The sequence below is a fragment of the Grus americana genome, chromosome 22 (genome assembly GCF_028858705.1).
Source record: "Grus americana isolate bGruAme1 chromosome 22, bGruAme1.mat, whole genome shotgun sequence".
NCBI classification, from domain to species: Eukaryota; Metazoa; Chordata; class Aves; order Gruiformes; family Gruidae; genus Grus; species Grus americana.
Window position 1 is genome coordinate 2,017,557 of NC_072873.1, and position 16,238 is coordinate 2,033,794.

At 54.5% G+C, this 16,238-nt stretch overlaps 1 protein-coding gene across 2 annotated transcripts in view; it reads left to right on the plus strand.

The window, feature by feature from the left end:
- SKAP1 (src kinase associated phosphoprotein 1) overlaps positions 1–16,238 on the plus strand; it is a 153,990-nt gene that overhangs the window by 123,734 nt on the left and 14,018 nt on the right. For both annotated transcript variants that reach the window (XM_054801586.1, XM_054801585.1), the window contains 6 exons: positions 1,172–1,252; positions 2,158–2,241; positions 3,677–3,801; positions 4,529–4,592; positions 5,354–5,518; positions 11,088–11,150. In XM_054801586.1, coding sequence (XP_054657561.1) covers positions 1,172–1,252; positions 2,158–2,241; positions 3,677–3,801; positions 4,529–4,592; positions 5,354–5,518; positions 11,088–11,150 — 582 coding nt within the window. The remainder of the gene's footprint in view (positions 1–1,171; positions 1,253–2,157; positions 2,242–3,676; positions 3,802–4,528; positions 4,593–5,353; positions 5,519–11,087; positions 11,151–16,238) is intronic.

Consider the following 16,238-nt stretch of genomic DNA (forward strand, 5'->3'; position numbering starts at 1 on the left):
TCCCTGTGCATCCGGCAGCACCGTCCCATTTTCATAATTATAAATGTCCCATAAAATGACATTTAGATTTGCATTAGCAAAAGGGGTCAGGGCTTGGATTTGAGAAGACAATGTGCCTTTTTATAAGTCAGATGCTCAGCGTTGCTAGAGAAAAGCCTGAGCACGTTTGTGCCGGGCAGGTGCTGGAGAGAAAGGAGATTTCTCCATGCGGGAAGGGGCTGTCCGTGTCCTCCAGACATTGCAGAGGGGCAATCCCACAGCATCCCAGGCTTCCCCTAGTCTGAATCGTCTCGGATAGCTTTGCACAAGCCAAGGATTTGGTCTTTGAAGGATCCAGTTTCCAGCCAACAGAGGAGGCAGACGTAGGGGAGCCTTTCCACCAACCCAAACTCTGTGTGTCTTTGTGTCCACCATTCGCCCTGAGACTCATTTACAGAGAATTTATAGCGAGCCCGGAGTTTGCAAACTATAAAACACAAAAATGAAAATAGCCCGTGAATGAGGGAGGTGACAGGTGGGATGGATTGGGCTGAGAGCTGGGCGTTAGCGAGACACGCTAAGAAAACAGGAGAAGCTCTTGTGACCCGGGACCCTGGGAAGTTATTCATACTGAAAAGGCTGCCAAGGCTGGGCGCTGGGGAGGTGATTAGTGGCATTTAGTTAGTCATTTTTTATTGTGCCTAGTACAAGTTACGATGGCAGGAGATGAGCAGGAGAAGAGGGGGAGACCTTCTCAGCAGCAAGCCATGGCTCGGGGACGTCCTCGCCCCGCTGGTTTTGGGGATGAGATGTGGCCATCACCTCGTGCGGTGAGTGCCAGAGCCCCGCCGCGGCCGCAGGGTCCGGCTGCCAGCCCAGGCGAGGTGTCGTGCTCTGAGCTAGACCAGACATCCAACAAGGGGATCAGCTTTTCCGAGTCTGTAAACCTGACCAGATCCTGCCTGCTGCCAAAGGGACCTTGGAGGGGAGGGGGGAAAGGGCTGAGCATCAGCCCCCAGAGACTGCACCCAGGATTGAGAATAGCTGGTGAGATCACGATAGACCATGATTTTCACCCCCAGCCACTGATCTGCCTTCCCAAGCCTCTTCTGCAGAGAAAGGGGCTGAAAACGTGCTGAGGGGTTGTGCAAATGGGAAATCCCAAAGCTTTGCTTTGCTCTGCTCTCTGTAGGACTGGAAGAGATCACACCGAGGCGCGTTCAAGACACGCGGAACATTTTGAAGCAAGGATATCTGGAGAAGAGGTCCCGAGGTAAGGCCTGACGAGCACATCATAAGATAAGGGTTGGGGTGTCACCTCAGAATTACCAAGAACACAAGTTTTCAGATGAAGAACGAACAGGAAAATACATCTTTTCTGCAGATTTGTCTGTAGGCGCATGCAGAATCTCTCAGGCTTTTCTCAGGCATCATACACGCAGGGAGGGCACAGCCTTTATTTATTCTCTTTTGCAGATCATCAAACCGCACAAAGATTAAACCCCAGAAATTGAATTAAGCAGCAGCCCAGTCCTCTAAGGCAAGATGTGCCCTTCTAACACGCACTACCTAATGAGGATAAAATCCTGGTGAAGACAAGGTAGTTCGTAGCATCACACACATTAGCAAGTTGAGATAAGGACTGTGAGTCAGCCTCAGGTTTATCTTGATTTTACTGACTCTTGTGAAAGCTACAAATTATTTCCTCATCACTCCGATTTTATCTTGATTTATTTGCTGTATGACAGGTGGTATGAGGCAAGAGCAGCCTCATGGCCATCAGCTGAGCTGGATAACTGGCCCTGTGCATGTTTTAGCTTGCTCCAATTACAGAGTAAAAGACATTTGCTTAAACCTCAATTAGGGAGGTTTAACCCAAAGCTGTGTTCCCTCCTGGTTAGCAGGACTAAGGGTCACAGCAGCCCAGCCCAGCCCAGCCCAGCCCAGCCCAGAGAGCTGGGGAAAGCTTACAGAGGCTCCAGCCTGGTTCTTTCTTACTTGGTTGAGGTTTTGTATCTAAATTTGCTTGCCTGAATTTTGTGCCAGAAATCTGCAGGGTTTTGTTGGGGAAAAAATTCTTCTTTCCCCTAAATATTCATCTGAAACATACACTGAAAGAACAGAAACTATATTTTATTATTTTATTTTTTTGCTCTTTTGCTGTGCTTTCCTTTCTAGAGCACAGCTTTTTTGGGTCAGAGTGGCAGAAGCGGTGGTGTGTCCTCAACAGAAGAACCTTTTACTACTACGCCAATGAGAAAAGTAAGTGGTGAGATATCTGCCTCTGGTCCCCAGGCTCTGGGTGGTAGCTGAGGGCACGGACAGGGCTGGAAAAGAGGACAGCCCTTGCTGAAGGACAGGCTAATATCGGACAAGAGGAAAGCCTGTACCATGGGAAGGTTGTAACTCCCAACCAAGGCATAACGTGCAGGTTCTAGAAAGGTAGATCTCAGCTTGCTTTTTTTTTTTTTCCCCCTACCCCCAAACACCTTTATAGGTATAGAACAAGAGAAGAGAGACACGGGAACAGAGCTGTGTGTAAATAAAATGATGTACCAAGTTTTCCATTAGCCATCAGCTGGGCTTCAACCCCCTAAGTGACTGTATATAATCCAAGTGTCAGTGTATATAAATATTTTGCAGTCATGCTCCATCAGGTACATATAAACAGACAGCTAATATCTCCAACAGAGTTTGGCGTGATTAGATATATGGCCTTCCTCTGTTCCACCCATCCAGAAACACGGCATGAAAATGGCTTACAAAACACGCATGTACATCCCTGGTTTACAATGACCAGTCTGCAGTTAGGAGAGGATTAAACTCCGGTGGGTTGTGGGGATGAAGCTGGGTCTTTGTCCTTCTTCCACATGCTTTTTTGTCTGAGGATCTTGAGCAGTCGGGCTTTCCCGGTGAGCTGCTAGCAGAGGTAGGTGTTGAAGCCAAGGGTTGATATTTGGTGGCTTTTGTGAGGGATGAATAGTTTTCAACTTCCACATGGTCTCCAGAAGACAACGGAGTAAAGCAAACCTGTCATCCGTGGGCTGAAATCCTTATACAGGGCTTGACCTCACCGCTGGAAGTTTCTTAAGGATCTGCAAATCCAAAAAAAGGTTCAGAGCAACAGCCTGAATCGTAGTCCCACACTTCGTCAAGAAGATTCACGATGAAATAATGAGCTGGGGTAAATAAAGACGCCTCAGATGACTGTAGTGAGGTTCCCTCTCTCCACCCTGGCTGACACCGGCCACGCGTGTGCATCGGCAAGATCCGTAGGCCAATTCTCAAAGGTCCCGCTAAGTATTTCTTCCTGTATGCCAGCCCCGTAATGCCTTACCAGCAGAATAATCATTGGTATCATATTTCCCCAAGTACACCGTGGTCTCTGCTTCATTACAACCAGCTCATCTCACGCAGCCTTCTGACCCTGGCAGCCTTTTGCTGGCTGTTCACAATCTCTTGAGGCTTCAAAGGGCATCCTCTTTACTGTGTCTTTATGAAGATTTTATAATGTTCCCTCTGGATTTCCTGGGGGTGGACATGCTCGGACTGAAGGGGTTTTTCTGGCCAGTTCCCATGGACACGTGGTGTACCTTGGTTTCCCAATGTGGGCAGCAGACATCTGCACCACCCAGCAGTACTGCGAGCTTGATAAAAAGATGCAAACTCCAGATTTAACACGTTTCATCTCTTCCAGGCAAGCAACCGAAAGGCAACTTCTCCATTGAGCACTATAGCGCCCGGCTGGCTTTTCATCTGCGCAAAGACTCTCGGAAAAGATGCTGTTTTGAGTTAATCTGCCCCGGCAAACGCACCTATGAGGTAGGAACTGGGGGAAGAAATGGACCTTCCGTGCTGGTTTGAGCATTAGGCACAAAAGCACACAGTCCCAGGTCTGGAAACAGAGGCGCAGGGTGGACCTGCTGGGTCAGGGAGGCTGTGAATCTCCAACCCCCCCGGTAAAACAAACCAAAAATCGCTGCAGAAGGTGCCGATGCTTCCCCTTCTTGGCAGGTCATCTCAGCACGGACTTTCCCTTGGTACGAGAGCGATCCTCTCTTTGCACTTGTGGGGCACAAGGGTTAGGTGGGGATTGGGTTTGGAAAGCCCATTTTTAAATAAGCAATTCAGAGCCAGGTTAAATTTAAACCTTCAGTTTGTTGAGCATCCAGGGGGGAGCCTAAAAACTGGTGTAGTGAAAAACCTGGCTCAGTCCACAAAGTGTGCATGGAGCCTTCCTGAGCTTCAGGGAGGTTTTGGATGTAGAGCCTTGGTTCAGAGTCGGTATAGTATATTCAGTGGGGATTGTGGTTTTCATCTGACTTATTTTAATGAATTAGGCTTGACAGCCTTCCTCTGGGATAGTCTAGCTTTGTTCCGCTCCTGTTTCCCTGTTTGGAATAGGGAGACAAAGAAGTGAAATGGCTTTCCCAAAGTCAGAGGGTAGAGAATGGCAGATCCAGGATCTCTGTCCCCTATTCTAGCTGCAAATCTTTTTCTTCTCCCTACATACAAGAACCAGCACAGTAACAGGTGAACCTCTCTCCAGTTCACAGCCCCAAGCCCAGCAGAGGCTGAAGACTGGGTGGATCAGATCCAGTTCCTCCTGAAGGGTGAGTTTGGCAGCTTGGCCCACACCAGCGTGCCCCGTTAGTTTGGGCAGATCCTGGCAGCATCTTCCCACCCGGCTTGGGCTGCTGCCTCCAGCAACGCGTGGGCTCGTGCTCATTGCCAGGACCTTGCTGGGGTCCCACCATCCCCTCTTAGCAAAAGAGAGGTTCTGGGGCTTTGCTTTTTTGAGCAGGTGGTTAAAAAGAAGTGGTTGCTTGGAGCCCACAAGCATTTGGCTTAAACTCGAGAGCTTTCGGCTGCTTTTAGAGGATAGAGTTGTGCGATCTCTCAAAGGCTGCAAGTGTCACCAAGTAGGACAAGAAAAGGGTGGGAATCGTTCCTCACTGCTGGGGTTGCAGATCTGCTGTTCTGTCCTTGGCTGATGAAGGATGGGGTTTGGCTCCACTGGAGCTGTTCCAGTTTGAGACCAGCAATACTGAGTCAGGACTCCAGCCCTGCGTGTGGAAACCGCAGGCAGCTGCCCAGGAATGGGGTCAGGCTCAGTTCCTTGAGGCACTTGTTGAATTTGGCTTTGTTCTCTGGCATTTGCCATCCTTTCTTGGGCTTTTCCTTTGTTTTAGCCTTTTCTCAGCTTCCATCCCATTTTCTTTACACCAGGTGCTCACAGGCCAAACAAGGGGACGGTTTACTCCTTGCGAGGTCCATAGCGAGTGCAACGTACAGCAGCATAGGCTTTGTTACCAGCATCCAGCTGGTACTTTGGTTTGCTCTTTCTCACCATGCTTTTGCTCTCTTCTGCCAGACCTGAGCTCCCTCACTATTCCATATGATGAGGAGGATGAAGAAGATCCCTACAATGATGTGGACAGTTCTGACTCTATGAACACAACGTCCCACAATACTACCCTGAATCAGGATGAACCAAACGTTGAGATGGAAGAGGATGACATCTATGAGGTTTTGCCAGGTGAGCAACCAAATAAACAGGTTAAAACCCAAGCCATTCCCTAGTTGTAGCCCTGCAAACGTGGCAGGAGACCTTGGTCACACATCATGTTGATGGGAATGAACACCCAGGACTCTGCTGAGTTTAATGGACCCATAACTCAAAGATTTGCCCCCGTTTCTTTGTTCAGACTGGTTGATGGACCACAAGAGCAAACCCTTTCTGTTCTGGTGAGGCGGAGGGTTTGTAAACTCAGGTGAGACGACTTTCGAAGGTGGTGCTCTGTTCAGCTCGGGTCGTATTAAGTTTGGTGAGAGTGGCATCTCTGGGCTGTGTTACCTGGAAAATCAGACTTCAGATGATGAAAATGCTCCCTTCTGGGCATGCAGTCATGGCTGTAACACAATTACTGGCCTTCCAAGAGATGATAAAATAACCGCATTAAAGCCTAGCGCTCGCTCACTAACAGTGCACGAGGTCTGGAGGTAGCAGGGCAGCAGCTGCTGGTTAAAGGAGCCAGAAGCAGTCTTCCTGGCACGGAACCAAACAGCCTGCGGAGGGTGACACGGTCTGCAACGTTTCTTACCGTTATAGCAGAAATCATGGCGTGACATGCCCCAGGGCTTGGTCAACGGGTCACCTGAGCCTTATTCAAACACGCGTGCTGTTCTTCCTCTGCGCTGAGGTTGGGATCACCCAGTTCTCTGCACCCCATCCCCGAGAGCAGGGTACCTTGGTGTCGGTGCTCAGAGATGCAAAATAGGTCCTTGTTTCTTCTTATTTATTTCAGAACTTTATATTTGTAGTGATTTTAAAAAAAAAAAGTCTAAACCGGAAAGTTTTACAGTGCCCGAGATCTTTGTCTTGTTATTGCTGCCAAAGGAAATCTCTGCTCAGCGGTTTGCAAGCGGCATCCAGACGGCTGCCGGGAGCGGAGCTGGGGCTCCAGGGCTGCCTGCGCAGCCCTGAGCAAAGCCTCAGCCTCTGTGCATCTCTCATCTTTCCCTCCTGACCTTCCCTTCCTCTGTTTACATCCCTGGCTCTTTGGGCAGCAGCTTTCTCTCCCTCCGGGTGTACCTGCAGCGACCGCCGAGCTCAGCGGGAGCCTCCGCAGCGGTCCCCAGGCTGGTGTGTGTGTGCGAAGCGCTGACGGTCTGTCAGGCCCAGGGCTGTCAGCATCCCTGGCTGCTTCTGCAGCTGTGCCCAGCTCCTTGCTGCCTCGCGGCTGCCAACACCGACTCCAGAGCAGATATTAGACGTGAGGTTTGTTCCGCACGTGGCTGATGGTGAGATCCTGCTAGGAGCTTGGGCAGTGTTGATTTAGGGACAAACTCCTCCGTTGCTCCCGCTCCGGGATGCAGAGTGTCTCGAAAGAGCTGGAGCCGACCCTGCCAGCCAGCTTCGCCCTCGGTCCCCGCGGATGTTGCTCTCCTGCTCCCATGCACAGATGGGCGCCCGGATGCTGGGACTGCGGAGCGTCGTGGTGCAGGAGGGAACATCCCAGCCCAACCCTTCCTTTAACTATCAGCGTTTACTGGGCTCTCTCTCCTGCCCACCTCAGCTTCTTAAAAGCTTGCTAAGAGGTTCCCACGGCAGCGCGAAGGGTTGTGTCTCAGGCTGCTAGCCAGCCCGAACCCCGCAAGCGGCAGGGTCGAAGCCCCTTGCTTTACGGGGCTTTCGCAGCATCCTTTGGTCCTGGTGCGTGGGCATCCCAGGGGCTCTGCTGCTGGCAGGGGCTGCTGTCCCTGGGGTTCGGCCAGGCCTCCTGCACCCACCCAGCAGCGTGGCTGCACCGAGCGGAGGTGCAGGCAGGAGCTGCCTCTGCCCGCATCGCCTCTGCCCGCATCGCCTCTGCCCGCATCGCCTCCGCTCTCCGGCCATCGAGCATCCTGCCTGCAGCCCGCGGCTGGGATCGCACCGACAGGCAGGGACACGGCTCAGACGCCGTGCAGGACGCTGCCACAGCTCTCCCGTCTGGGCGAGTTTCTCACCCCCCGCAGATCCCCGTTCCCTGCCGGCTGGGACGTGGGTGATGGCGGCACGTTGCTGCAGAGGCAGATGCCCGGCGTGCAAGTGGTGAGAAACCCGTCGCAGGGTGTGGGGGCAGGTAGGAGAGGTCTGCTCTGCCCGAGCTCGTCCCCCCCCAGCCCTTCGCACCCCTGGGACCCCCCAGCAAGCACAGGGAAAGTCGCCGTCCAAGCAGGGGTCTCCTCTGGGCCCTGCTGCCTCCCTCATGTCCCGAGTGAGAATAGAGAGAGAGAGAGGATGAGGGGGAAAAAAGAAAGGGGGGGGGGGGAGATGAAGAGATAATTTCCTCAGCAAGTCATCGTCGTTAATGAAGTTTTACAAAAACAGATACAACCAAGGAAAAATAAAATTTCACAGGTGATAAATTTTTCCAATTTCCCTGGCAGAATTCGATAGGATTGTTAAATTAAGAGTGAAGGTGTCTGTTAGGAAGCAACGAGCAGTGATGGGTAATTTTATAGAGTGGAAAATTGAATCAAATTGCTACATTAAAACACAGCTCCTCTGAGAATCTGCCCAACGCCCGGGCTGCTCTGGCGCAGCGGTGGGGTGCACGGCTCCCCGGCCGTGCCCGGGGTTGGGGCTGGGGGCTGCTGCAGGGCTCTGGGTGCCCGGGGCTGCCCCAGGGACGTGCTGCCCCAGTAAAGGCATTTTCTCCAGGGTGCTGTGGAAGAGGTCGTGATGCTCCGCGCAGGGAGGCGGCATAGGGAGAAGCAGCACAGCCCCCAGGACATGCATTTTTTTAGTATTTCCCTCTGATTCATCACCGTAAAATGCGGATATCAGGTAGGACCAAACACCCAGGCCCTGGGAAGGCAAAGCATCCCTTCCACACTGGACTCAGAAAAGCACCTGGTTGCAACAGGCTGCAGGGCTGCGGTGCGGAGGGCAAGGGAGGGGAGAGGAGGGGGGCTTCTCGCGTCCCCACGGGCCCCGTTGGTGAATTGCACAGCTCAAAACGTGCGAGGACTGTGCACCCCAGGATTAGTGCCTTCACCATGGCCGTCCCGGGGCATCTGCCAGGGCGTCTGTGCTGTCTGTGGGTTTGGAGGGGCTGTGGCCCCGCTGCAGGAGAAGATGGGGTGCAGGAGGGCGAGCGGAACTTGGCTGCTGCCAGCGCAGGGGCAGCCACGCCAGCCAGCTGCCTCCCCACCACGTTTTTCCTGAGAAAAATCCCACGCGAGTTCCTCCCTTCCTTGCGTGAAGGCTCCGTCCATCACAGCCCTCGCAGAGCTCGCTGAAAGGTGGCCAGCCCCGAGCGTGCTGGGCAGAGCGGGGACCGGGCATTGCCTGGGGTCTTCCTCCGAGACACGGGAGATCACCTTGCCCGAGCCTAGCTGATGTCTCAGGCGGGCGATGCCAACGGGGAGGGGGTTTGGGGCTTTGATTTCTGGGTAGAACCTGCCTCATTCCATCAAACACGGAATAAAATGGATTTCCATCAAACATGGAATAAAATGGATTTCTGGGTAGAACGTGCCTCATTCCATCAAACATGGAATAAAAGGGCCCGAGGTGGGACCAGGAGAGGGGGCAGCTCTGGAAAGCCTCCCCAGCACCCCCCTGGCAGCAGGGACCCTCGTCTGTGGCTGGGACCCTCCGGGCTGCCTGAGCTCGTTAGGGGCTGTAAATGGGACTCCCCATTAGCTGTGCCAGCAAGGGGGGCCGGATTTGCAATCTGGGGGGCGCTCCTAGGCAAGTGGGGAGGAAGCAGGAGGGATACATCTCCCCAGGATCTGTGGGGCACCCGTGGCTGCCCAGCACCGTGTCCCGGCAGGGAGCCGGCAGTGCCAGCCCGCTCCGTGTGCAGGATTCCCGCAGCTTTGCTCATCTTGCAAACCCAGCGGCAGCGTTTGCTCCGCGGCACGTGTATCCCCACGCCAGCGCCGGCTGACGCGTCCCGAGGAGCGTGTGTGCGTGCCAGGAGGTGCGAGCAGGGCTCTGGGAAGAGGTTTCCTGAGGACAGCCCGGCTCCGGGATGGAAGCGGTGTCTGCAGGATGCAGGAGCGGAGACGAGCCGGAGGGGTGTGCACAGCACGGAGAGGAGGAGGGGGTGGCCGTGGGGAGCCCCTGGGCGCAGGTGTCACCCACAGCGGTGGGGAACAGTGCCAGCCCGCTTCGGAGGACGGCTCCGGGGTTTTCGTGGCACGCAGGCATGGGAGCTGTTTTGACTGCCCTCCACCTCGTGCCAAGATGGGAGTAGGGAATTCGGTGCCGTTGTTAAAGTTTAAGGGAATCCAGATGCGAGGGTTTGGGGGGTGGGGTGGGAATGATGGGGGGAGAGCGCTGTTACGGATACATTTGCGTTCTCTTTTACAAATGCAAAGAGCAGGCAAAAGCCACTTTCAATAATTTATTTTAAAATCAATGCTAATGAGGTTCTGTCTCGTCAGTGGCCGAGTTTTACAATAAAGTCTGATTTATTTAGAAAAGATCTTTGGTGCCGCTTCCCGTCTAATGGGGGAGCAGTTGCAGTGACCCTCCAACTTGGGATGCAATTTGTAATTGGCAGCGGAGGTCTGACCTGGTTTGCATTGATCAGCGCCGGGTGGGAGAGACGGCTGGGGCCGCGTCCTCGGAAAGCGCCCAGCAGCAGCAGCAGCGTTTCACCGCCCTGCGATCGGGTGCCGGGGGATCAGCAGAAGACCCAGGCTTGGTTTCCGTTGGCTCTGCCCAAAGGTGACAGCAAAGCCACGTCCCCCGAGATGCAACGGGGACACCTCTTCTGCAGCGGGCTCGGCCGTGCCAGGGCTGCCCCGTGCTCCCCGACAGCCCCGTGCCGGCGGCGGTGCACAAGGTGCAGATGAACGATTTCTTTCTGAAACGTTTCAGAATTGAGTTTTATTTATAGTCTTTTATTAGGTTGCTTCTAGTCTTTATGGTTGCAGGAGGAAACCTGGGCAGTGACGGCAGCTAACGTGGGTGCTGTGCGCCTGACTCGCCCCAGCACCCAGGGCAGCTCAGGCTGGTGTTAAATAATCTTATTTAAACTTATTTGTGTACAGATCCTTGCTCCCGTCGGTCACTAGCCATTCTGCAGGGCTCCCCCGTGACTTCCAGCCCCTCTGTCCTTGACCTTTTCCGCAGTATCATTTCTCACTATTTTCTTGCACCCTCTTTCCCCATCCTCCGTAGCCGTGCCGGCTGCCTGCCCTCCGCTGCCTTGGGCTCTGCTTTCTCCTCTTTAATTTCTGCTTCTGTCCCCCACCCTTCCTCACGTTTCTGTCCTGGCATTTCTCCTCGGCGTCTCGTTTTTCTCTGGGCTGCGAGTCCTGCACAGGAAGCATCTCTTCCTATAGGGCACTCGGCAAAGTGCTGCCTAAATTTATGAGCCTATAATAAGTGATTTGTTTTTACCAGTGTTAACAACAATTCATATTTTTATGCAACACGGTTTAAAATATTATCTGTGACTTCCTCCCTTCCACTCTTCACAATTAAGCCAGGAATTTATTATTCTGACAGTTGGATGCTCTCGCAGCCCTCTGCCTGCCTGGGGGGTTGGTGCAGCAGTAACGCTCGCAGCCCTCCCCTTGACTTCTCTGCTCTGTTCCCCCCCCAGATGAAGAGCTGGAGCCCCCCTTCCCAGAGGACAGCGAGGATGCTGGGAGCAGCCAGAGGAGTGGTAAGAGCCCACCCTACTTTGGCCAACCCAAAGGACCTCCAGGTCATCGTTGGGGGGTCTGAGTCCAGCCGCCTTCGAGCGTCCTGGGATGCGGGTGATGATGATGGAGGGGTGTGTGGAGGATGGGAGGGTCCCCAGGAGCAGACTGCTGGGTGACAAAGGAGACTCTGCAACTGGTGAAGTTCAGACAACTCAAGCTTGGGGAGCTCTCCCCATCTTCTCCACGCTGTGGGCATGGGTGATGCCTCTCCTTTTTGGGCAGGCACCCCATGGAGGGTGGCTGTAGTGAGCTCTCCACGGAGGAGCCCCACCATCCATCCCCTCTCCTGCCTGATGAGATCTGTGTGCTGATGGATCTCCCATGGGGGCACACCCATCCCTGTCCCTCATCCCATCCCGGACCATGGAGAGGGAGCCAGCCCTCCTGGCGCATCCCAAGGGGCCCGGGAGAGGAGCTGGGGCAGAAACAGCCAGAAGAGAGGGCAGGAAGCGAGTCGTGGCCCAGAGGAAGCCACCGCAGGGAGGGATCTTGTCACGGGAAGCCGGAAGGACACGCAACACCACTCCAGGAACCAGCGCCGCCCGCCCGGAACCGGCAGCCCGAGAGCCTGCCATGGTCACCAGGGCCCCCACCCCTGCTTTTTCCTTAAGGACTCGCACCGTGGGACGGGAGCGGAAGATCTGTTTCCTCCCTGGTCCCACCTGCTTCGCTTTCCATCGTCGCTTCCTCCCCGGTGCAGGAAAGCAGCGCTTGTGTCTGAGCAGCCGGGGCTGGACCATCCAGGGGCTTCCTGCCACCCCGTTTGCTCCTCGCCGCATGGGAAAACACATCCTCCTGGCCAAGCCCGGCCTGGGAGAGCTTCCCGCGCCAGCTTCCCTCTCCGGAGCTTGGAGGGGACGGTCCCACCCTGGGGATGCCTGGCCAGGGACCCACAGCAGGCATCCTGCTTGTTGGGTGATGGGGACCCGAGGGGATCAGCGTTGACTGCTGTGCGTGGTGGGTGGCTTGTGCTCTCCTGAATGCACGAGCACCCCAATCGTTGCTCAGCTGGTTTACCCCTCCCGGTGGTCCCAGAGCCCCCGTGCCCGACTTCCTGGCGGTTCTGAAGAGCCTGATCCAACGTCCAACAAGCCCTTTGGCCAACACCAAACCCCCTTGGATGTTCCCTGGGCAGTTGTCCCCAGCCCAGGAGGGTGCTCAGGCCTGTTTCCACCAAAATCTTGGTAGCACAGGCAGGGTTGAGTCCCAGCTGCTTGCAGGGACCGGAGCAAGTCAGCGTTTCTCCACTCCTCGTGGTTTTGTGGAGCTCGTTTCCCGCCCCCCCAGCACGATGAGTTATTTGGCCGCTGGAGCATGTGGCAGCTGCAGCCGGTACCAGCACCCAGAGCTCGGCAAAACCCACATCCTAATCTTTACAACCCGCACCGTGGTCGTAACGCAGGGCCGCACGCTTGTCCACGGAGACTCCTCGGCACGGGGCAAGGAAAGCAGGAGGAGACGGGACGTGCACGCGCACGTTTTTCTTTGCCTTTCCCAACTGCCCCAGCATTTAAACATCCGAAGGAGCAGGTGGCGGAACAGCAGCTCCCCCGCGGGTTTTCCAGCTCGAGCTGGGGGTCAGTGGGGTGCAGAGCACGGCTTCGTGGCAGGCTGCTGCCAGAGGTGAGGATGAACCTGCACCCCAAGGCCACCCCGAGGATTTTGGCTCTCGCCTGTCACAGCCCTGCCAGCCATTTAAACACCCTGCTCGTGCTCATTAGCATCTGCCTGGCGGTTGTAATTGTTGTTAATTGTTATAACCGGTTTCGTTATTAGCATTGTCGTGACTGCTTTAAGTCCTGTGTCTGTTTTTACGCTAAATAATGTATTAGACTCTTGCCTCTGAAACGCTGGGCTGCATTTCAAGAGGGAAAGGTTGTCGCAGCGCCGGGAACCCCAGCCCTGGTGCCTTTGCCGGGGCAGTTTGTGCTTTGTCCAGCTGGACCAAGGGCGAGAAGGAGATGACGGGAGTCCTTGAGCAGAGGGCCGGGCTGCAGGGAGGGAGGGAAGGGGCTAGTTCTTAATTATATCACATGGCCAAAGTGCCAGATGAGCATTTGGCTAATGGAAAACTATTGTTTCTAATTTCTAAGAGCCACAAGGATGCCACGATGCTGGAGCAGCCCAGCAAATCCAGCTGAGAGCTTCAGGCTGCTCCTGCCAAGACACCCGTTTGCTCCGCTCAAGGCTGCTTAATCCCCGCCTTCTGCGCTGAATGGGCTTCGGGGCGGCTGCTGCAGCGCGAGCTTACCAGTCGAATACAAACAGAGCAAAATTCCTCTACTTAGAAAATAAAAAAAGCCTCGCAGCCTGCCTCCCGTCACAGTCCCCCGCGCTTAGCGTGGCGGGAGGTTTCGCCTAGCGTGAGCACAGCAGTGAAAACCCCTGAGCTGCAGACGGTTGTCATTAGGTTTCAGCATCAACAGGCTTCCAAAGCAACGCGCCCGAAGCAAAGGGGTTGGGGTGGATCGTGCCTCTCCCACAGCCCCTGCTCGGGGCTGCTCAGGCTGCAGAAGAAAATGATGCGGTTGTCACATTCGGCTGGTTTTCTTAATGACCCCAAGGCCCATAAACATGGGAGCAGGCTCCCGTCCCACTTACATCAGTGTAAATCATTCGCACTGAAATCACGGCTCTGCCCTGAACGCAGATTTAAATGTCTAGACGGGGCATCGGGGCTTTTTAAACAAAACCACTTCTCTGTAGAAGCAAGCGTGCAGGATGGAGCTGGGCTGCGGGCTGCCCTGGCAGTCCTGCCGTGCCCGGGTAATGCAGGAGTCCTGGGATTTCTTGTCTGGATCCAACCCACATCCCACCCAGCCTGGACCTGGCAGGTCGAGAGGATCACGGACATCCACCGTGATCATCTTTAAGTGCTAAAATGGGAGCCGAGATCCCTTCTCCGCAGACGGTCTTAATTTTAACAAGATATTCTCGGTAGCTGGCACAAACATCTTTGTTGCTTTTGAAGCTGTGGCTGGGAATTAAGCGCAGAGCCCGACCGCGCTTTCATCATGTGGCATCTTCCTCATCTGATGCAATTAATTCTGACCTTTTGAAGGCAGGGTTGGAGGGAGGGGTGAGACTTTCCATCCGACCAGCTGACATAGCTGGAAACAAATACACAAACTTTCGGGACCACGAACCTTCCTGTGGGCTGGAAAATTTTCTCCCTTTGTACTCGCAGGGCATCACGCAGCCGGCTTCTGCAAAGTCTCGTCTTACCAACAGCTTCGTCTTTCTCCGCTCCTTGACAGGGTGGCGAGATGCTTCCAAGGTCCTCTTGTTCCTTTGATAAGCAGGAAGGAGCAGACGCGGGGCAGGGAGGCACCACTCAAGTGCTCCTGGTAGATGAGGACCAGGCTGCCTCCGGCTTCCCGCAGCGCCTCCCTGCGAGCAGACCCCGGGTCCCTGTGCTGGGGGGGCTCCGGGAGGCCGATGGGCACTTTTGGCTCTGGAAACGTCTCATAGGAAGATGTATTTTCTGTCTCAACCCAAACCCCCGTCCACTCCCAGTACGTTAGTGACGCGGAGCAGAACTCCAGAGAGGAGCAGAGGCTGATGGGGGGCACCGCTCTGTTTAAATTAATGATGATGCTCCACAGAGTTACTGGTATTTTAGGTGCCACGGGAGCAGCTCTTCCCCAACCTTGCCTCGCTTGTCGGTGCCAAGCGCCGTCCCCCCGTACCGGGTTATTCTCCGCATCGCAGTGTTGTCCTCACACCCTCCCGTAACGACCTTTTGTGGTAATTACACAATTTGCTGGCTCCTACCAAAGCTGTTCCTTGCCTCGTCCTCCTGCTCAGCGCCCACACACCCTGATATTTCCTCTGCCTCCAGTTCATAACCTCTGGTTCCTGCACTTAGCACAAGCTTAAATAACTCAGTAGCTCCTACTCCTCCTATTCCCTTCACAATCTTTTCCTCGCCACTGTGTGCTCCCCCTTTAATACTTTCCAAAGGATGCAGACCTACTTTTTTTTTTTTTTTCCCAGCCTTTCTATTTAAGTTCCCCAAGTCCCTGAGTCATTCCAGTTGCTCCCTGCTGTGCCATTATCCATCTCTGTAATGTCCTTTTTCATATTTAGGTGATCAAATCTGGGCACAGTACTCCAGATGCACCCTTATCACTCGGTCCCTTATACCATATTAGAAACATTTCCTCCAACATGTGCTCGATATTTTCTATTTATGCTTTCTGGGCTTGGTTCAGCCGCGTGGCAGAGCAGCACAGACCGCTGGTACAGCCCCGGTGCTCAAATCCCTCCCCTGCAAAACGTGGTTTTACTGGCTTTAATTATCCATGGGGGTCACATCATGGAGATGTCCGTGTCGTGACATCTGGATTCACCCCCACTTTGGTGCCGTGCCATCAGAGCAGTCTCCTGCCTGAAGCCGTTGGTCCAGGAGCGTGTTTTAACGGTTGTCTTGTGTGCTCGAAAACTGGGAATCTGGGGGGGGTTTGGGTGGGGTTTTTTGATGCTGCGATGGGTCTGCTGGACGTGCTGGGACGAGTCCCTTCCCCAGCCTGCAAACTGGGCAGAGCAGCATCTCCTCTGGTCGTGGGGCTCTGCAAGACCTTGGCATCGGGCTCGTCCGGTTCCATCGTGGGACGGGATGCTTTCTGCCCCTCGGCAGGGACCCACGGTTCGTGGTGCATTCCGGAAAACCCACGCACACGCTTAGCCCAGGGCGGTCCCCAGCCTTGGCACCATTTGCCAACGCTCTCATCAGCCCAAACCCACGGCTTTCGGCAAACAGATCATTTGCCTCAAAAAAAAAAAAAAAGAAAAAGAAAAAAAGGGATAAAAAGACTTTCCTGGCTCATGTTCCCTTCCCTTTCCACAGCAGACTGTGATCACAGGCACCGAGCAAAGGCGTTGCCTTCCCAAACTCGCATCTCGATGGGAAGATCGAGACCTGAGCTGTCCTGTTGTGAAGGCAGATGTTTGCTCCTGCTCTCCTCCCGTCCCCGTTCCCACTCCGGGCGCTCCCGGCCAGGCAGTCGGTGCCGTTTGCTTGCTGAGCGCGCCCTGCTCCATCGGCT